We start from the raw sequence: 22,319 nt of genomic DNA, 5'->3' as shown, positions 1-22,319 counted from the left end.
AATATATGAAATCATAGACGGTATTGATTGCATGAAGATGAACTTTTTAATTTGAATATTAATGTAATTAAGGATAAAATGTTGCAGAAAATGTGGTTGGAAAATATTCACAATAACCGAAAAAGCGAACTTACATGTATATTGCATTTAAGTTAAATTACAAAGTGTAAAATATTTAATGCTTAACTTAAGCCAAAGTCAGTGGTCGTTAATTGCTCAGTTACGTATGGGTATCCAACCGCTTCGTATTGCAGCTGGTAGATTAGGATGTGAACCACTAAATGATTGAATTTGTAGATTTTGTAGCATGAATGTTTTTGAGGATGAAAGTCGTTTTTTTTATTGTCAACAAAATGATGAAATAAGTCAATAACCTCTCGGAAAATTTTTGCAACTATTCAGGAGACGCCAAATGAAGAGAAGTGTAAATATTTTTTCTGGTCCTGTAAGACAGCCAGCAAATTTTGTTGGAAATGCTTTTTATAGAGGGAGAGATTTTGTATCTTTAATTTGATTTGATTCACTTGTATAGATTATCTTTCAATTCGTCACTTTCTGTTATTGTACTTGTTAAAATATGAATGGTGACTTATAAGTCCATAGGGCTGGGCAACTTTAGAGTTACAGGTCATAATAATAAATAAATACTACTACTTCTGTTGTCAAACAAGCTTAAACAAAGGGTGCTGCGTGAGGACTTGGACGTTTGTCTATGAAACATCCGATAGCTTTGGTCGAGGGGTTTAAAGTCGTAAAACACCTCAGCTTTGGACCCATAGCTTAGGATATCCATAATGAATGTAACTCTCAGTGCGCTCTGTTCTTGTGGCGTGACTGACTGTGGACCTAATTGGCCCGTGTACGTGTCTTACAACCTATAGGGTAACGGCTACACTCGCAATATGGAATGTGGTTTCCCGTTGTTCAGTGATTTGGTTCAAAATTCTCATCTTTTCTGCAAATGTTAAAAAGAAGAGTTACAAACTTTGGAACGGTGCGTGACATGAGCATTATAAAGATGAAATTTACACGAAAAGATATTCGAGAATATCGTCGAATGTATGTTGAACAGTGAGTTGACTTTTAACGAAAAGACTAACCTCCAGCATATATAATATGGCCATTACGATGTCGCGTTGAACCTGTTCCCTACTTATTCCCCAGCTAATGCAGCACTTGCCTTTTGAACACCATGCCAACATGTAATTTGATCATACACACAGTCAACTAGTGAAAGAGTTTTCACTATAAGCCGTTTCACTATAAGCTGAATGGCGGGCTGATTATTTTTGTCCGTAATGAAGTGTGGATACCAGACGTTTTTCGATATATTTTCTATCGCCTCTCTGTGTACAATGATCACCTGCATCAAAGTCACCTCAAGGCATGTCGTACCATATGGTATATTATAGATTAATTCTTTAATATATCTACATGTTAGACATTTTGAGGTCAATCGCATAGTTACATCAATTTCTCAGAGACAGGAAGGCACCATTTCTATTCTGTTGTTATATATTTATACTGGTTGGTGAACTGGTATGTACGTATGGCAAGAGTTGCAAGGGCGTGGTGTTGTATTATGTACAACACTTTGTAGGTCTTATGCAACTGGAATTAATTTTTGAAAAATATTGGTCCTTGTGGATGGACTATGGCGCTTTTTAGGGAAGTATACAAATAAGTAAAGCACGTACTGTAGATTAACTCTTCCTAAACAAAACATTAGACTTCAAGTTTATCTGTTCCAACGAAATTATGTAGTGCAAGAAGCAATATTGAATCTGGTGCAAATCACAATTAAAAGCATTTGGTTTCATCAAATAATGGCTAAATGTTAACCTTAACTATCAGCATAGTATCCAAATGATGTCAATATGCAATGTTAAACATTTGACAAATTAACCTCTGACGTGTTATCAAAGTGTTTTGATGACGTATGCATCGTTACTCTGTTAGCTTTTAATGATGAAAATATGAAGTAAAACGATAAACTGGATATGCAAATTATTGCGTATGTACTCAAGCTAACGTCATTGCTACCAGCAAAATAAAAATAGCATTTACATGTATTTAGTGCAAATGAGAAAAGGTAGTCGCTGTTGATAGCATATTTTAACGGACGATTGTCCATTTTCATCTAATTTTAGGGATTGTATACAATAATTAACAGACCCCACAAGCTCGAGCGCATTATCTGTGGGGTACATAAGTCACTTTCACTTGCTCGGGAAAGCCAACTGCAGAATATCACCTCAGCACTCCTAACGTCTGTACCCCATAGATCATACAATGAGGTAGTGGTATTCCGTCACAGTCACTTAGTTTATTGGTTCTGTAACATTTATCATGAGACTTTTTTTCATCGAAACTTCAAATATTATATTTCTTAAATGTCCTGCACGGAGTAAAAATAATTTGGGTCGATCATCAAACTATTTTGTGAGATGTTGGCCTGTGTATAGGGTACTAGGCTGAGCCATGTCTCATAGATAGCCACTTCCCAAATTATTACTAGAAGGCTGTTACTAATTAGACTTTAAAGATATGTAGTGTACTACAAGTTTTAAGCTATTTAACTAATTTGATAGTACTTTGAAACAGATCTACATGCAATAAAATAATTCCATGACCGTGATTATATAATGGCCATGTGTACGGTATGCTAAGTCATATCTCATATAGCTTGCACTAATTTTAGCCACAGTATGCAAAGAATCTGCCATTGCCACGCTGACGTTCGAAATGGTTGCCATGGAAATAGGTGGTAATGAACGTTGCATTTGAGTTTTCAAACCTTGGATGGTCTTATTGTTAAAGTTTGGTCTGATCAAACCTTTTCGGAGGGTTTTGGCAGGGATTTCGAAAAGCTAATACTTTTGACCACCAAATGGTTGCCATGGAAACAGGCTGCAGGTGCATAGATATTACTTTTGGCACCTATTTTGAAAGCTTGGTTCAATTTTAAGCCATTTTCATTGGCATTTGGCAAAAATGATATATTGAAAACCAAACTGGTAGCCATGGAAATAAGTCAGATAGTGGTGATGTGGTCATTGGATTTGATCTTTTTAATCCTAGATACTCTTATTGTTAAATTTTCAGGCAATAAAAGCTCTTTTTGGTGGGGTTTTCAATACACTTATAGTTCTGGCCACCAAATTGTTGCCATGAAAAAGGCTGCATGAGTACAAAGATCGGTTTTGCTTACTAAAACCCAGGACCCTTATCAAAAACTTCATAAGGGTTCTATTGTATTCTAAACCATTTTCAATGGCATTTGACATTTTATTTTAAATCGTTATGAAGACGGTGCATCAAAACGCCCATGAAATTTGTTCGCTTCTACCAAAAATAACCCCATGCAAATATTTTTTTGAAGAGTGATCTTATTATTATTGGGATTATGATAATTTTGCTTTTAATTATCAAAAAACGGTTGGTTTTGACTTTATTATGATATATTCATTTGATGTTCAACATTGAAACATGAATCTGTGAACATTTTTACATCGATGCAGCTCACTGATATTAACATGAAATACATCTTTTTTAAATATTTCCCGTCGTGTACATTCTTATACATCAATACATTCTTAGACATACTATTAATACAATTTCACGAGAATTTAAAAAGATACACTGACGTTAATATCGTCATATTTCAGTTGGCAAGATGATCGGCCGGAAGACCCATATCCTATATTATCACTGCACTCCACCACCCTGAAAGGAAATGATGAAGGCAAACACCGAAATCGATATCATAAAGGTCACGTTGCTGATGCTAGTGAAGAAACTGGTGAAATCGCTTCTCACGATAAGTCTGCCGCTGAAAAAGGCGGGGAGGATGATGACTCGGTGAAACACATGCTAGAAGATTTCGGACGGGAGACAACAGCTCACGGCATCGTTCACATTACGACTGCCACGTCGAACGTCACTCGTTCAACGTGGTTAGCGATCGTCTTGCTGGCAGCGAGTGTCATGCTTCTACAGATGACCTTATTGCTGGTTCAATACTTTGAATTTAATGTTAATGTTAAGGTAGGCAGTCATTAGTTTGTTTGTTTTTAATTAATTGACAAATGATCTCATGGACAACAAAATTAATTAGTAATACAGTCATTTCATACATTTCGTTTGAACTCATTAGTTTTGTCACACTTCAGCAGGTCTATTGTTTATTGTCCTTCAAAGGATAGCCAAAAAGGATGATTCAGGCGATTTGCTAGCGAACCGTCGCTGGGGGTCCGTTAAATTGTCTTACATACAAACGTCATAATCATCCCCAGTGGCCCTTTACGCGATATGTGTATTTCAGCTTTTAGTTATGGATAATAGGTGACTTATAATACTGTGACATTGGCCCTTCCTTAACGGTTGACAAGTCGCTTTTTACGCCTTTTCGAAATTTACCTGATCTTTGAGCATGCTTATAAATAAAGGCTTTGTAAAGCTGAAACTAGAAGGAAATGTAGTCACAACCGGTCGCTTCTTCCGGTTGTTTTGGTCAATAGACGTTCATGTTAAACTTCTTGTAACAGAGAATAAAAGCCAATAAAAATTGTCATTATGGGAAATTTATGGGATTTTAGTGCTCAAAATTCGATCATGCACAAAATTTTGCTCTTTGTCAGCACGTATGGAGCTCAAGACATTAACACAATATTTTGTCGCAAAATTGACAGCATTCAACCAAAACGATGACGATTGTACGAATATGCTCCAACTATTAAAATGCCTGCCAACCAGGTGCGTTGGTAACTGCTTTATCATTCATGGAAGATATGCAACTAGGAAAACGTACATTTTAGTGAAACAGCAAGTCTATTTCAATGTGCGCAGGAAATTAATGTGATGCCATTGAATGCCGTCTTGACGAGCATGCATGATTAATGCGTTTCGCTTCAAGAATTGCCAACAATAGCTTCTCAGCGGTAGGGTGGCCACGTTAAAGTGCAAATTAATTATAGCTTTAATAATTAATCATTTGCAAAATGAAGTACATGTTCAAAGCTATCATTGTGTGCAGTCCATAGGCGCGAACTTGATTGTGGTGACTGAAAGTTTTAAGGTATGACTATAAAATGTAAATCGCGAGTCTATATAATGTAAATCACGCTTCTATTAGATTTTCGATAAATCCATTTGGCCTTTGGACCATGTATTTTCTAATATTATCATAAATTCTTATTGTCAACAAAGGTTTACTAAATATTCATTTTATTTACGTGGACCCTAGGTAACCCTTGTATCGGAGAAAGCCCTTGAATTTCCGTCTGTTACAATATGCAATACCAATAAGCTTCGGAAAAGTGCTGTGAGAGATTCAAAGTACAGTGAAATGTTGCTGCTTGAGCAGAATTTTGCTCCACCGTATTACAGTAAGTTAGACTCTAACAGAACACTGCGCAAAGTATGTATGTATGTATGTATGTACGTATGTACGTATGTACGTATGTATGTATGTATGTATGTATGTATGTATGTATGTATGTATGTATGTATGTATGTATGTATGTATCATGAGGGGATTGACCGGCACAAACCATGTAGGTAGACTAATCCCCTGAGAGCGGAAAAATTCCGCATTGCCGAATTAACGGCTTATGACTCCCCAGAGAGTAAATAAACTACCGATCAAGTAGAACAAAAGATCACAATGTTTATGAATATGACATCACCCGTGATATTTGTAGAGCAATCACCGATTGACAGTCAGTTCACACCTCAAGTAAGGTATCTTTTCATATGGAAATGATTCGAACCTACAGCGTTTGTGCCGGGGAATCTTGGCATGATGTATGTATGTATGTATGCATGCGTGCATTTATGTATGTATGTATGTATGTATGTATGTATGTATGTGGCATGATGTATGTATGTATGTATGCATGCGTGCATTTGTGTATGTGTGCATGCATGCAATTATTTATTGATGGACGGATGGATGGATGTATGGGCGCACGTGCATGTTCCCATACCATAGTCTACTAACAGTCTAAGAAGCTGCCGCGAAATTGTGGCTTAATAAACATGATCGGCATCTCAGATTTTAAGAGAAGCTGTCCCGCTAGTGATAACACTTCCGTACAATAGTGAACAAAAATTCATAATCTGCCATAACTTTGAAAAACGCGTCCGCAAAGCTGACTGCCGCCGAGGCAGCTACCTTGAATCGTCGATTCACATCTACGTAACCTAGAACAAGGTCTACATTTTGCACGTGTTCACGGATTCAAGGATCGATATTGAAACTAATGAATTTTTATTTACCGTTTTGTTTTTGGTTCGAAATATAAAATATAAAAAAGACGGAAAATGTATAGCAGGCCAAAAAATCGTTTCCGGTCACCATACGCGTCAATTCAGAGCCTGCGCGTCAAGTCTTTTTTTGGGAGGGGGTGTTATATACTCATAAGTACAACTATCCTTGATAACACTGTTTGCATGTCCAAAAATGCTAAAAAGAAAACGGAAGTATTATGCAGCCAGCGATAAAAGACAATAACTGTTGCATCAATAGTGCCAAACAAGTATTGTTAGAAAAAAAAACCCGTGTAGCCGCACCCTTTTGCTGACTTTCAATGACCAGAAACAATTTTTTGGCGTTATGGAAATCGTGAAATATCCCAAAAAGTGGCTGTAAAATGTCGCCTGTAGCAGAGATTAGTGTGGCTTTTGGTAAGACTGGCTAGCTTGGTCATAATTATCCGCTCGCATCTGTATAATCTCTGGTCGGAGATTGAGTAGAAGGGAGGCAGATGACTAAAATATGACAATGCTGGTAGCAAAAGCCCCATATTCTAAAAAAGCAGTCTTAACATCAAAATTTGAAAATGTTTACTCCGCTGTTTGAATTATCGCCAAGCACATCATCATTGACATGTCTTCAAAGCTGATTCAGCGCTGGTTTTAACTCTGATATACGATTACTTGTTCACCACAGCCGGTAATCTCGCAATTTGAATGACGCGTCGACTCACTGTTGCATTGTTATACGTATTCCTGCAGTAATTTTCTTATCGCCAAAGACCGTGTCGCATGTCAAAAGACAAAGTGCATTGTGTGAAAAGTGTCGGCGGTCATGTCTCTTGACAAGAATTTGGACGTAAATCACAAGGAACACTCATGATGTGCAATACACATTGATTAGATTTGAACGCTATCTCCAATGGCAATAGTTCAGAGCTAGTGAGGCTACTATCAACTGACGAGAACGGCAAGGTAAGCAAAGGTGGAAACGACCCCATTACTCCATCTGAATTTAGGCAGATTTGTGTCATGGTGCAATCGCACACTCTCAATTACAAACTTTTCAAAACTAAAGTTTGTATTATTAATGGATCATACTGCTTCGATGACAGAGTCACAAATAAGCACTATTTGTGTTTTTTCGTCTTTTCAGCACCCTGTATGGAAGGAGATTTTCTGTGCCAGAATGGAATACATTGTATAAAGCCGTACTTGGTCTGTGACGGTGTCAACCATTGTGGCGATATGAGTGACGAAGATAAGTGCAACTATCGTGAGTCGGTTATTACGTCATCTAAAACACGCACACTTAACTTTCTTCTGTCGTTACCCTGATATCCTAATCAATCTTAGAATCGTTTTATTTATGTAAGCAAAAGTATCGACCAGATAAACAAAGTACTTAAATTACCTATGAAAGAGTAATCACAATACTCATACATTTACAGACTGAGATCAATATACATAAATACACTGAAAAATGATCACAGAAATACATGAATGCGTTACTTACAGAAGTATCCAGTAATAAGTAGTACGATTCGCACATAATGACCCATAGAGTCAATTCGTGCCTCAAAATAAAGGTGCCACTTTCACCCATGTTAAATATGAATACGGCCATGGCGGACATCATTTGAATATATTGGTTCAAAGATGAAATTATCACAACTCAGAGCATTAGTCCTCAAATCCTGATTCTGTTGCCAATTTCTGTTGACACTGGCAATTTCGATGGTGTCGTTCGTTTCTTATTCTTTGAAAATTGTTTTACATTAATTGTTGTTAGATAAATGTCATGATAAAAAAAGCCTCTTCAAGGAATAATCATCGACAAGACTCATTAAAATTCGACACAATTACGATGTACACTTACTTTCTTTTCGTCCTAGCCGAATGCGGTCCCAACCAGTTTAGATGTGACTCGGGCAGTGAGCTTGGTATCTGTCTGACAAATGATAAGGTTTGCGATCGAATTAAAAACTGCTATGGAGGGGAGGATGAGACTAACTGCGGCGGTAAGTTCGAATATCTAAAACCAAGACAGACCTTCTACAGAGTTGTGTCATTTTCAGTTAACCTGTACGAAAAGCAAACTTCTATAAATTAATTTGGCATACCGATAAATGTATCCTGATCAATTATGTGTTCATGCCTAAATGACCTATTTATCACTAATTAAATATTTTCTTGCTGTTCATAATAATTCACACTCGACAGTCGTTTACTGTTGGTTATCACATACATAGACCCAGTTATCCCTATATTATGACGTCACACTATAGGTATTTGACCACGATGAATCCATATTCCACACGTGGTGGATATTGGACCCGGACTACCTTAAAAACGTAAACTAAAAAATCAACTGTTCAGAACTAATTTTCAAATCCTTGAAATGCAAAAGTGGGAGGGTAATGAAGCATACGGAAATATGGAGTATTAAAATACATGTGTAAAATACAAAATATCGTCGATACTAGAATCTTTATGAATTTGTGTTTCTTTTTCGTCGATTTGCGATTGAAACGTTTGATTTCTACACCGCTGACATTTCAATACGCTATGTTACCGGCATTTTGTGTTGTCTACCTCGTCAAAATTGCCCTTGTCGATGTCCATCAAACAACAAAATAAGCATAGCCGATAATTCAAGACACGTGTCAATCATCCCTGCAGCAGTAAGAATGTTTTCTGAAGCAACATTGATATGACGGGTTTCAAGTTCAACATCACGATCAATGCTGCCGCGGCAGTCAACGGAGTCGAGCCCCCGGGGCGAGCCGAGGAAGCGAAGAGCGTTCATCATTTTTGACAGCAATGACGATACTCCGGACTTGAGACTCATCAGAAGAAACGCTATTTTATTTTTCAAGAGCGACGAGTTCACAAGTTTATCAGCGCTTTTAAAGATGCAAGCTATTGTTTTGTCCATGCATATTGTGCATCATGTTTCCTGTATTGTACCTATTTGTTAAATTTCCGTCGTCTCGCGTCTGAGCTATAAGAAAGACTCGTTGCTTGTAGTCTTACTGATTGAGTCAGAGCCGAACACCGTTCTTCATTATATTTAAACAAGCTCATTTTATTCGTAAAATATTAAACATACACTTGATAATTTCATAAAACATAATAATTGTTAAGTTTGAAAATTTCATACAAACTTTGCGAAGCAGAATTCTTTGAATGATGTTCGAATATTGACAAAAATTGCCCGTTCTCGGTAGCCGCGGCTGAGTTCGCGACGTCCGGCGTCCCGCTTGCACGTCCACAATAATTTTATGAATGAATCTTCACTCAAATTGATGTTGTTGTAAATACCAAATAAATACCTTGCATTAAAAATCCATAGTCTTTCCTATTTTCGCTTGATTCGCATAGAAAAAGCCCTACGAGAGACGCTAATTATCCATAGGAGCAGCTTCGGTGTGCTCGAAGTTAACCTCGACATGTTGAACTGAGCGCAGTCAAGTCAGCTGTGACCCAGCCACGACCACATAACACAAGCGTATGAATTCTTGTAAAATATTACCTCTCGTTCTTTCCAAGTAATTATCATTCCTGAAAGGTTTATTCACGGAAAACTGGGTTTATGCATGTGATTAATATGTAATCCCCCCGTATTCCTCACTCGTGTGTCTGCGTCGCTGACTCGTGATTCCCCATGTAGCGGCCGTATCCCTCCGAGCCGATACGGCCGCTACACGGGAAATCACGAGTCCGCGACGCAGCCACACTCGTTCGGAATACGGGGGATTATTTAAGCAATAAAGCACATCCAGCGATGGTATACCTTCGCTAGATGTGATTTATTGCTATTATATCATAACAGTATATTGAAATGCTCGCATAGAATGTAAAAAAAAAAAAAAAAAAAAAAAAAAAAAAAAAAAAAAAAAAAAAAAATTGGGTTCTTGCCGAGAGCTCGCGCGTGTGCAAGCCATGGTATATCGCCAATATACCACGGTTCAGTTCGCGTCTCGACTAATCAGATAGCTGCATTTGCGCCATCAATATACTGGTATGATATAAATATAAATATGTGCAGAATGTTATCGGGCCTACACACAATTTCAGTGTCTATGAACTTGAAGCAAAAGTGTCCAACTGGCTTGTAAATATCGATATCACGACAAGAACAACATGAACGCATCTTTTTGCGGTTATAACATTGTGCGTCTGTCTATATGTCTCTGTGTGTGTCTGTGTGTGTGTCTGTGTCTGTCTGTCTGTCTGTCTGTCTGTCTGTCTGTCTGTCTGTCTGTCTGTCTGTATGTATGTATGTATGTATGTATGTATGTATGTATGTATGTATGTATGTATGTATGTATGTATGTATGTCTGTCTGTCTGTCTGTCTGTCTGTCTGTCTGTCTGTCTGTCTGTCTGTATGTATGTATGTATGTATGTATGTATGTATGTATGTATGTATGTATACTTATGTATACGTACGTATGTATGTATACGTATGTATTTTGTGTGTGTGTTTTAGTATGTGTTTGAATGAGGGCCGGAGGTGCGATAATATTATTTAAAGACATTTCAGTCTATGAAGTAAATCTTATTTTCTCTTTTAGAATGCTTCGAAGACGAGTTCCAGTGTCTTATCTCACGGGAGTGTATCTCGTATTTGAAAACATGTGACAATCTGTTCGATTGTTTAGATGGAAGTGATGAAAGTGGAATTATATGTGGTAAGGCGCTATGTCAATGTAAATAATCTGTTACCCTCATGGGAAAAATATAAATGCTCTATAAAGATATAAAAACACGTGCGTTAGCATCTAAAACTCGCCAATTGCATTTCTTGAAACGATATCTTGAACACTGAATTGTTAAACTTTCCTCGTGGAAAACAATATTTTAAAACGACCCAACATTTATTTTTATGTAGGCCCGTAAGGGACATTTTTTGTGAGGAAAAAAAAATTATTATCTCGTGCGCACGTGATAATATCTGGTGCGCACGTGATAGTATCTCGTGGCCACGAGATAGTATCTGGTGCGCACGAGATAGTTAGTTTCTAGTGTGCACGCGATACTATCTGGTGCGCACCAGATAATATCTCGTGGCCACGAGAAACTATCTCGTGGCCACGAGATACTATCACGTGCGCACCAGATACTATCACGTGCGCACGAGAATTTATCTCGTGGCCACGAGAAAGTATCTGGTGCGCACGTGATACTATCTGGTGCGCACCAGATACTTTCAAGTGCGCACAAGATAGTATCTCGTGCGCACTAGATACTAACACGTGCGTACCAGATAGTTATCGAATCTTTTATTGCCTTGCTAAGGTGCTCACATTTCTAATTAGTCATTCACTGGCCATATCGGTTCTCTTTTATATTTGTTGTGCATTTGAAAATAAATTATGAAGCAAATATTGAACTTCATTCTACCTCTCGTTTATCATTTGGCTCACTCGTTGTGCAATACGCCTTGATGTTGTTTAAAGAATTTATCGTTAAAATCTAGAAATGAATTGTGTCATTTTTTGTTGAGCATATCAAATTACTAATTGCAAACCAAAAATTATACCTCTCTTTCGACGTGGTTAACACAACCACCATGTTTGCGTAAATGTACAATGCCGGAATAAATTTGCCAATTTGACGTCCTTTCTCGCTAATACCTTTCCGATTTATTTTATGCATATCCAGACTTGCCATTTAGCCGATATCTTGTCCTCTTAACGAAGAAATATATTTTGTAAATGGGCTGCCATTACATTATTAGTCGTGCTGCAGAGCTATCATATTTGTGTAAAATGTTTCTACATATTTTGTCGTGTTGGTTTTTTTATGTTAATATCGTCTAATTAGTTTTGCATGAGAATGATATTTATAACAATGTTATGATATTTCTGTGGGATGCCGGGTCTGATTTCGCGTAATCTTCATTTTTGTAAAACTATAAGCTTACATTCTGACCGGGCTGATGTTCCATGGTCAGTGTAATACAGCTGTACTTATAATGTATGGTATTGGGCACGCATACCGCTTCATTTCAGCGATGGTTGAAAATTGATTTTATTCTAATCCATCCCTCTTTTGTTCGATGTCAGGCTGAATATAGCCAATCATGGCCTGTTTCATTTTCATGATGGAAAACACCTCCCCACTTTCGGTGTAATATATTTTATTGACACATCTTTGTCTCATTATTACTTGTATGTTCGAGGGTACAAAAAGTTACTGATGTGAGGCTTTTTTATATTTTTATGACGAAAATAAACCGTACTAGTTAGTTTACAAGATGTAAATTGTCATGCGTAACACTCATGTATAAACTGCGGAAAACCACTGTTTCCGATCATCATGAGTTAAAACCTACTCAAATATTTAATTTTCGATGTGTCACCTCAGCTGGTTGAGCTCAGCATCTGTGCACTCGATATCTCAATAGAGCAATGAAGTAAATTGTTCTTCATCTCATGTGTATGAATAGTTTTCAAAGACATTTTTGTCTATCAGTCCGTACTGGACATTGCGCGGAGATGTTGGATTCGTTTTGAAACGTAGTATCTACAGTGCAAAAATAAATCCTCTGTGTATGCTGATATAACAACTTCCAAGCTCTCGTTTCCATCAATGCTGCTTAGACGACTGTAGTCTTTCTATGGAATATTGGTACGCGTGAAGTTCAAAGACCTTGTGTGGCGATCATTCCACTTTTCAATCAAAATCGTTACAGAAAAAAGGGTACTACATGTACATCCTTTTAAGAACAACAACTTCTTCTTATCACATATTCCCTGAGGACAAACAATAAGTCTTTCCATCGATTCTGACACCTGTTAAAGTATTTAAACGATGTTTCAAACACTTTACTGTGATGCTTAATTTGTGTCATTATAAAGTGATAATATATGATAAGCCTGTTACTTTCCGAGTGTGTCATAGGAAAGAAGGATGTAATGATGTACATTCTATTGTAGCTTTGACCTTCTTGACCCACAAGATAGTAAATTTTGTATTCAACGAACTTTCTTGTAAGCGCAAGGTGTTAGATAAACAGGATTAAACTATTCAGAAGGCAAAAGAAACCATCATAACATTACGTTCACACTCGTATGATAGCAACACGCTGGCACTTATTCATTTCTCTTAATATTTTGTGGTGCTAGATACTATCTGGTGCGCACCAGATATTATCACGTGCGCACGAGTTACTATCTGGTGCGCACGTGATAGTATCTGGTGCGAACCAGATAGTATCTCGTGCACACGTGATAATATCTGGTGCGCACCAGATACTATCACGTGCGCATGAGATACTATCTGGTGCGCACGTGATAGTATCTGGTGCGCACCAGATATTATCACGTGCGCATGAGTTACTATCTGGTGCGCACGTGATAGTATCTGGTGCGCACCAGATACTATCACGTGCGCACGTGATAATATCTGGTGCGCACCAGATACTATCACGTGCGCATGAGATACTATCTGGTGCGCACGTGATAGTATCTGGTGCGCACCAGATACTATCACGTGCGCATGAGTTACTATCTGGTGCGCACGTGATACTATCACGTGCGCACGAGATACTATCTGGTGCGCACGTGATACTATCACGTGCGCACGAGTTACTATCTGGTGTGCACGTGATAGTATCTGGTGCGCACCAGATATCATCACGTGCGCACTAAATAGTATCTGGTGCGCACGAGATACTATCTGATGCGCACCAGATACTATCACGTGCGCACAAGATACTATCTCGTGCGCACCAGATAGTATCTCGTGCGCACCAGATACTATCACCACATGATAATATCTAGTGCGCACCAGATACTATCACGTGCGCACGAGATACTATCTGGTGCGCACGAAATAGTATCTGGTGCGCACCAAATACTATTTGGTGCGCACAAGTTACTATCTTGTGCGCACGTGATAGTATCTGGTGCGCACCAGATATTATCACGTGCGCACCAGATATTATCACGTGCGCACCAAATACTATCTGGTGCGCACTAGATACTATCTGGTGCGCACGAGATACTATAACGTGCGCACAAGATACTATCTGGTGCGCACCAGATACTATCTCGTGCGCACCAGATAGTATCTCGTGCGCACCAGATACTATTTTTTATCAACAGATTCAAAAGCTCATAAATTTGCACATCTTCTATACGGTATAATATTGGTCGCAAGGTACATTTTCCTGGATTAAATGTGACATCGGTGATTTCTCTCAGTGTCAAACATTCGATATGAATAACATATATTGCCATGAAGGACGGAGGAAGTATACTTTCATTTAAAAATCCGACATCGGTAATGTGTCGTTTAATGGGGGTTACTCATACAATGTCAACTGAGTCAGAAAGCATAGTTTCAACATGAAATAAAACATGCATCACATCGATAAATATTTCAGAAACCAGACGTACATTGAATAGCTTTAAAACCAAATTATCTTAAAAAAATGATTGAGCAGATGATATTCCTTCAGTACAATTATTCTTGAGTACTAAGGGTGATTGCTACTCATTGAACAAATTGCAAAAGGAGAACAAGAAAGAGGTTTAACCTTCAAATCGGCAAAGTGTGAACGGGTGAATAAATTGAACTGTCAATCAGATGCAAGCTTGATGAGATGCAATTATCAACATCCGATTTGCTCTGGCAAAAATAAACTAATACAAACTCTACAGTTCCCATTGTTTACCGTCTTTACTTTCTTTACTTTGTTTAGCATAAAGGCAGAGCAAACCTTTCAGTGAGATGATAAACAAGCGGTAGAACAAAGTTCAATATTTGCTTCAAAATTTTCTGCCAATTCTTAAGAAACATAGAAGAAAACCAATATGGCCAACGAATGACCAATCAGAAATTCGGACACCTTATCTAGGATTTAGAAGGTTCAATAACTATCACGTGCGCACCAGATACTATCACGTGGGCACGAGAAACTTCCTATCACGTGCGCACCAGATACTATCTCGTGGCCACGAGATACTTTCACGTGCGCACCAGATAATATCACGTGCGCTCGAGAAACTATCTCGTGGCCACGAGAAAGTATCTGGTGCGCACGAGATGCTATCTGGTGCGCACCAGATACTTTCACGTGCGCAAAAGATAGTATCTCGTGCGCACGAGATAATAATTTTTTTTCCTCACAAAAAATGTCCCTTTATATGGGCTTTCATATATTTCCGATTTTTTTTTCTTTTCTCAGTTTTTATATTTTGTCAAAACAGCAGCATTGCTTATAATACGTAATATGTGCACGTATATATACAGTTTTTATTTTGAAAGTGAATGTCATTGGATGGATAAGTCCAGCTCTGGGATAGCTAAACCGGTTCAAACCGCTTCTGACAGAGTGATAAATCAAATGACTGACAAATGATGATCACATGATATTAGCAGGTTAGTTAAACCGGTTTGAACCGGTGAGTAAGACGTATCCTTCTTCTAATGACAATTAAGTGTGTGCCGACGAATTCTCACCAACAAAACTCCATAAGACTTCGTCGTGCCGCCAAAGATGCAACATAATGCCAACATTCCGTGCAGTACTTATTAGACAAGAACTGCGAACGAACACCGTCTTGAAGACAAATGGTAGATCAAAGGTTAACAGTGTTTCATACACAAACGACTCAACTTCTTTTCGTCATGCCTGATTTCTGACGTCACAAGTCAACACAAAACACATAAAACGACTTCAAACTACGACAATTCAACACTACCAGTTTGTGCGCAAACAAATAGGTGTTGTTTTCCTTGCAATTAACGCTTGTGCTTAGTAATCGTCTTTGTTGACCGACCAATTGATTCCTTAGCCCGACTTGTTGCCATTTTAATCCAGTTGAAACTGCCTTGACTTCACGTTCACCCATCGCCTTATCAGCTGATGACAGCAGGAAAGGTTCAATGTATGCTAAGTTATATGTATCGTATATTCCTATTGATTAGATTAATGCGAGGCCTGTCAATCATTTCGTATTTGCTTTTACGTCACGTAGTCTGCAGCCAATCAAGCCGCCTGTGGTGTATGGTGGCGCATGCAAGCCTCTCAAATCGGTGACTCCAAGAGAAATTGACATGCGCGGATTCACTGCTCAGTGTGCTCAGTTCACACACAAGCAAAAAGACAGAGCAAACGTTTATTGCGGAATCTCAGTCAAACGTTTTTGATACAGTGTGACATCAGTGCATTAAAAAACTGCTGAAATGAATTTATTTTACCCGATCACCAACCTAAACCAAGTCTACTTTTGAAACTTGTGAAAGAAAGATGTGTGGACAAATTAGCATGAAACTCGGTAATGAGGTTTCTGTTATTATGGAGAACGACCCCTGAAATAATTGAGGCATAAGTTTTATTCCATTCAAGAGGCAAATTATAATAGTTTTTGATCATTTATAGTTATTGAGGTAGTAAAGGCCTCAATATTAAAAGACCTAGACTTTTTTTGCTCAAATTTCCCTCGATTAAACATTTAAAGACTTGCACTTTCTCCTTCATGACAGCAACTTATTAAATCAAGAATAAATGGGTCACCATGTGAATTTAGTTACCAGATAAACAAATTGATTAACATTTACCGATATTTCACACTAGGCTACCATACCTGTGTTAACTGTGTGGGGAAAAGCAAAGTTTTAAAATTTTTGACAAACTAAGACACGAAAATGTTTTCTTATTCAAAGAGCTTTAAAATTTGTCCCCATTAGTGGTAGACCAGAAATCTGTACGGGCAAATTTTAGAGTCCAAATATCTGTACCTTAGGCGTATTCTACCTTTAGTTGCCTTTATTTGCAGAGCCTGAGGTAACAAATGTCGCTACTAATAAACGTACATGGCAGTCAGGAAGAAGCTACTGGCAGAGTGGGCCTAAAAAAGCCGTCGATGGAAATGATTCCACTTGTGCGCACAGCAAAGAACAGTATGAGCCCTTATGGTTTGTGGATCTTGGAAAGTCTTATCTCGTCTACGAAATCAGAATCACACACAAGCCGACTTGGAACCGTAAGTTCTGCTCTGTGGTGTAAAGCAACGAAGAGACAGTATGCCTTGAGTGTTTGATGACTGTCAGAATGCACTGTATACGGGCCGAGAGTGAAAACAATTGAGTCAATGCTAAAGCTAATATCTTAAGCAGTTGTTTTATAAGTTTGCTGCCTACTAAATTTCAATAACTGAGAAATGTCAATCGTGTCTTTTATTTAAAATGTATTGTCGTATTCATTAGCCTTATTCAAAAACATATAATTGTAGGTTGGATCATGACCGTAAGATGTTCAAACCCATGCATTGAAATCGTGTAATAAGCCAACGTGTTATTTACAGCACGACTTTCCGGCAGTGAAATCAAAATCGGGTTAGATGTGGATGTAACCGAAAACCCTATATGTTACACCGGCGTCGAGGATCACGAGACCCAGGCCGAATCTTTTGCAATAATGTGCACGCCGTCAGCCATTGCAGGTCGATATGTAAGCATACAAATCAAAGACAAGTCCGAAGATATGCGACTGTGTGAGGTCGAAGTTATGGGTATAGGTGATTATGTTTCAGCAACCTATTCGAGCCATAGCCTTTCCTCTTAACAATATCAATATTTTTTTGCCGAGAGAAATGAGAGATTTCATTTATCTAGAGAGATCAGACAGGTAATAAAGAGACGACTTCGTCAGATATATTTTTTCGAACAAACGCCCGAAAGAACAAAAATACTGCAGTTGATAAAGTTGACAGACCGACATGTCATGAAAGGTCAAATCTAGATTTTATTGAATATCATTCATGAGAGAAAATGCCGAGAGAGTTTGACCGGTTGACCTCGCTGTTAATTTTATGCAGGAAATTACAATAACAATGCTTGGTCGAATGACGCAGTGCCTTGAGGTGGGATCACCAGTGGTATATGGGGAGGAGTACCTTCCCGATGGTGATAAGTGGTGCAGATTACCGTCGCCTAGGTGACTGGCGTATACGCGTGCCAAAAGACACCTATGGTTGATTTCCTGTTGACCAGTCGGATGGCAGAGTTGCAAATACCTGGACTGAACCATTTGGTTTTTTGTGGGTGTCGGTGGTACTTTGACAATATAAGTAAAAATGCACATATATTGAGTTTATTGTCTTGTTTATGAGCGGCCAGTATTTCCAACAGCATAAATTATGTGCATTTGCCCTTGAAGGAATAAATAATTTTCGAATAAAACATCGCGAATGTAACTACATTCCTTAAGCTCGACGTACACTTAAGTGCCCCAAAGAACCATGAAATCGCCCGACTTTCGATTGAAGAGATGAGTTTTGCAAACCGCGTATACAGAAAAAGTGGCAGATGACTTTATTTTTAGAATCATAGACAGTATAGCGAGATGTAAACAATGTGAAACAGGCTCCCCACCTAACTATCCTAATTGTTTTTGTGTCGAGTTTGTGTTTGATTCGTTTCGAAAATGTGTTCCTACATTCTTATCCGATTGTTTGTGTTAATGAAATGTTTGTTTCGCTTTGGATATTTGTAGAGAAGTTTGGATTAGTGTGTACGGTAATGTTTTGTTTGTGTGGGGAAAGCTTATGGCGAGACGCAGCCGGACCTATGTTGTTACAAAAGTTGATAGAGTCGCCTTTGACGCTTGCGTTTCGAAACCCGAGTGTGGTTTCTCATCAGTCGCAGTGTAGATTCTTTCCTTAGTTTGTGTTTGTGAAAATTTATTTTAATGCATTTTAGTGGTCTTGCTTTCCGATTAGCGAGGCAAGTATATTAATTTTGGTCACGTTGTGAGTCCGTTTGGTGGTTCGGTTTGTTTGTTCTATATTTCTTTACTTCGGTAAATTTTGTTTTGACTGGTGTGTCTTTTAGATTTTTGCGGAGGTTTGTGAATTTTTAGGCAATAAGTCCCACTGCGGGGTACGGATTTTATGTTTATTGGATCAAGATACTTACAAGTATCCTGGTTGATGTGCTTGTTCTCGTACATTTTAATTAATAGTTCATTTACTTTGTTTACTGTTTGTTCTGGCTTGTTGTGTAATAATACTGAGTGTTACGTAATTGCCTTTCGCATTCGAGTACGTAATCGTTTGTGTTGACAATAACGAAAAACCGACCCTTGTCGAAGGGTTATTTTCCCAAAATTTGTCCAATGTTTGCAAGCTGGTTTATCGCGATTATTTTGGCACGCGACGTGTTTTGTTTCCTTGTTTGAATGGGTATCTCTAGAAGTGCGAGTTTAGCAGCTTCAGATAGCCATGGAGGTAGTAGCTTTCAAGTTTTTGTTTTTTTGTTGTTCGTGGAGTCCAATTTGACTTTTCTTTGAATTGGTGTTGTTGCGATTGTTTGTGTCTCACGATGTAGCGTAGTCACATTATACGACTTTATTTGTTGAAATCCTGAGGTGGTTTTATTCTGTTTGGTTTTGTTGGTGTCCGAATGAATTTTAAGGCTTTTGCCTAGTACTATTTTTCGGAGTTTCATAGTTTGAGCGATGATAGGTTGTTGTTGAATTTCATGTTGTTGTCGGCTTTTCTTTGGAAATAGCTGATTTATTTCCACGGCCATGTTTTCTGTTACGTTACTGTGATTGTTTATTTTGTATTTAATGTTGTGTTTCAGTTGTTTGTTATGTGTACGATTTTTGTTATTTCTTTTAAGTGTTTGTGTGTTCTATGTCATCTTATCGTATTTTTTGGTAGTTCCCTTTTTGGAGTATTTGGTGGCCCTGAAAAGGGCCGCTTGGTATGGGTTTTTGTTAGCGCTTGGTGCGTTTGTTTTGGCGATAAGCCTAGCTTTTTATGCTTCTTTTCGCCGATTCGATGTGCTTGGTGAGTAGGTGTTTGCCGCCTTCTTGTCACTGTGTGTGCTTACATGGACAGTCTGCATAGCCCTTGAATGTGGTCTCGATTTTGATCAAACTTACAATTTAGGAGTATATATCAAAACTGATAAATGATTTATGTGATTACTGTAGCTATAGATAGGCTACATTCAGGACGGGCAGCGACGGGCAGTAATTAGTAGGCAAAACAGGTGGTTTTCACCGTGGGCAGAACTCGGTGCAATGATACTGAACATTAATAGTAAGCCTGTCACCTTGAAGGTAATGCTGTAGGTGAAACAAGGACACACGATGGTACAAACAACACCACAAGTGAAACGTACACACAGAAATACACGCGTTCCTACGTTGTGCCCACCCGGGCCACGCGATTAAAATATGACTGATACTGCTGGATAGTGTTAATTGGGTCGGTAAACAGTCAATTAATAGTTTAATTGACTACCTGGGTGATTGGCAGGTCGTGTCCAACGACGCATATGCAAAGCAGGCCAAAAGACAAAAGCCCCCAAAGTTATTGACAGCTGGCCAGGGGTCACCATGAATACGTAATGAAGCTTCACTACGCAGAAACTGCGTAGTCAAGCCCTTCTTAACCGGTCAAACTCTCTCGGCATTTTCCGGCATGAAAATGAACAAAGAAAATACATTATTTATTAGGTTTTCGTCAGACTTCTAATGAGGTCGCTTTATGTTACTATCATTCACATATTGTTAAGGCTTATTATCGAAGAAGCTTTCGGATTAAATGTAATGATATTTTATATTTTTATGATGAATAGAAGTGAAGTACTGGAATTTGGCCTTGGAACAAAAGGCCACTCAAAGTAGTACCTTCGCGTTTGGCAGCGCTGTTAAAGCAGTGGACGGAGACAACAGTAACAACTACAATGACCGAAGTTGTACGCACACTCAGAAAGAGTACCAGCCTTGGTGGAAAGTCGATCTTGGTGGAGAATATGAAATCTACACTGTCATCGTCACAAACAGGGCGGATTGTTGTGGTAAGTGTTTTCATTGTTTGTTATAAGATCCCTTCGTTGTCAAGGTTACTTTATTTCGATTTTCTGTACGGTCATCTATGGTCTCTGGGTGAATTAAGATCTGCGTTCAATATATATATATATATATATATATATATATATATATATATATATATATATATATATATATATATATATATATATATATATATATATATATATGTATATATGTATATATGTATATATATGTGTGTGTGTGTGTGTCATTCATTAGATTTTCAAAGTCTACAAAAAGCAATGTATTTTCAAAAACATCCATCATACTAATGTATACGCTAAAGTTTAGACGAAATAATCAGGGTGTCAGCGTGCTTCTTTTCGGCGTTTATTTATTTATTAATCCGTTGTACAAAACACTGGGGATGTCCTGCACTGCTACACCCCCTCTCTCTGTTTATATAGCAGAGCGGACCACCTATCCACCTTCACATGGATAAATGATTAAAATTTATTTACTACATACTTTTGTCAAAATGGACGTAGAATTCATGGTGTAGAGTAGTTCGCAACTGATACAGTCACATGGACCATGGTTCACCCCGCCTAGTTAAGAATGCATTCGATAAGCTCTTGTTGAAGTGTGAAATGCTTCACGCTACTGTTCTCGCTAAAGTCGACAATTAACCCTTTTCTCGCTTCTTCAGGAATGTCACTATGATTGATGATGATAGTTAATCATTTGAATTTATAAGTTTTTGAGCTCATTTTTTGACAGGAGTCATCTTTTTTCATCTTATTAGGTGATCGTCTCCACGGTGCAGTTGTCAGAATTGGTAATAGTGACGTCATTGTAAACAATACACAATGCGGGGAAACCATAACCGCTGACAGTTTCGATTCAAATGCCGCGGCCGAGATTGAATGCGTCCTACGAGGTCGTTTTGTGTCCATACAGCTGGAAAATAAAACCGATTATCTCAGTTTATGTGAAGTCGAAGTCATTGGCGAAGGTGAAATTTTGTTCTTTGAACCTCCTGGCATGTAATTTAGTAGCAAAATATCATATTGAACTCTAAAGAAGTTTTTGAGGTTTCTTATCATTTATTGTTACCATTTATCAATGTACTCTAACATATGGTATGAGTTTGCAAGTTACACGTAAACGGATGAAGGGGAGTTATGCGCAACACATATTGGGTATTGTGGTTATCGTGTACAGGGAGGGGGATGGTGAACTTATGGAAAAGATTAATC

At 38.2% G+C, this 22,319-nt stretch overlaps 1 protein-coding gene across 1 annotated transcript in view; it reads left to right on the top strand.

Annotated features, from left to right (window-relative positions):
• Positions 1 to 22,319, top strand: part of LOC139118748 (uncharacterized) — a 45,731-nt gene that overhangs the window by 4,902 nt on the left and 18,510 nt on the right. The window contains exons 2-10 of the mRNA XM_070682172.1: positions 3,669 to 4,047; positions 5,246 to 5,387; positions 7,412 to 7,531; positions 8,151 to 8,276; positions 10,835 to 10,951; positions 17,051 to 17,257; positions 17,579 to 17,791; positions 20,865 to 21,086; positions 21,866 to 22,075. Coding sequence (XP_070538273.1) covers positions 3,669 to 4,047; positions 5,246 to 5,387; positions 7,412 to 7,531; positions 8,151 to 8,276; positions 10,835 to 10,951; positions 17,051 to 17,257; positions 17,579 to 17,791; positions 20,865 to 21,086; positions 21,866 to 22,075 — 1,736 coding nt within the window. The remainder of the gene's footprint in view (positions 1 to 3,668; positions 4,048 to 5,245; positions 5,388 to 7,411; positions 7,532 to 8,150; positions 8,277 to 10,834; positions 10,952 to 17,050; positions 17,258 to 17,578; positions 17,792 to 20,864; positions 21,087 to 21,865; positions 22,076 to 22,319) is intronic.

Source organism: Ptychodera flava, chromosome 19 (assembly GCF_041260155.1).
Source record: "Ptychodera flava strain L36383 chromosome 19, AS_Pfla_20210202, whole genome shotgun sequence".
Taxonomy (NCBI): domain Eukaryota; kingdom Metazoa; phylum Hemichordata; class Enteropneusta; family Ptychoderidae; genus Ptychodera; species Ptychodera flava.
Note: the sequence above shows the minus strand (reverse complement) of the source record. Positions and strands in the feature narration are given on the sequence as shown.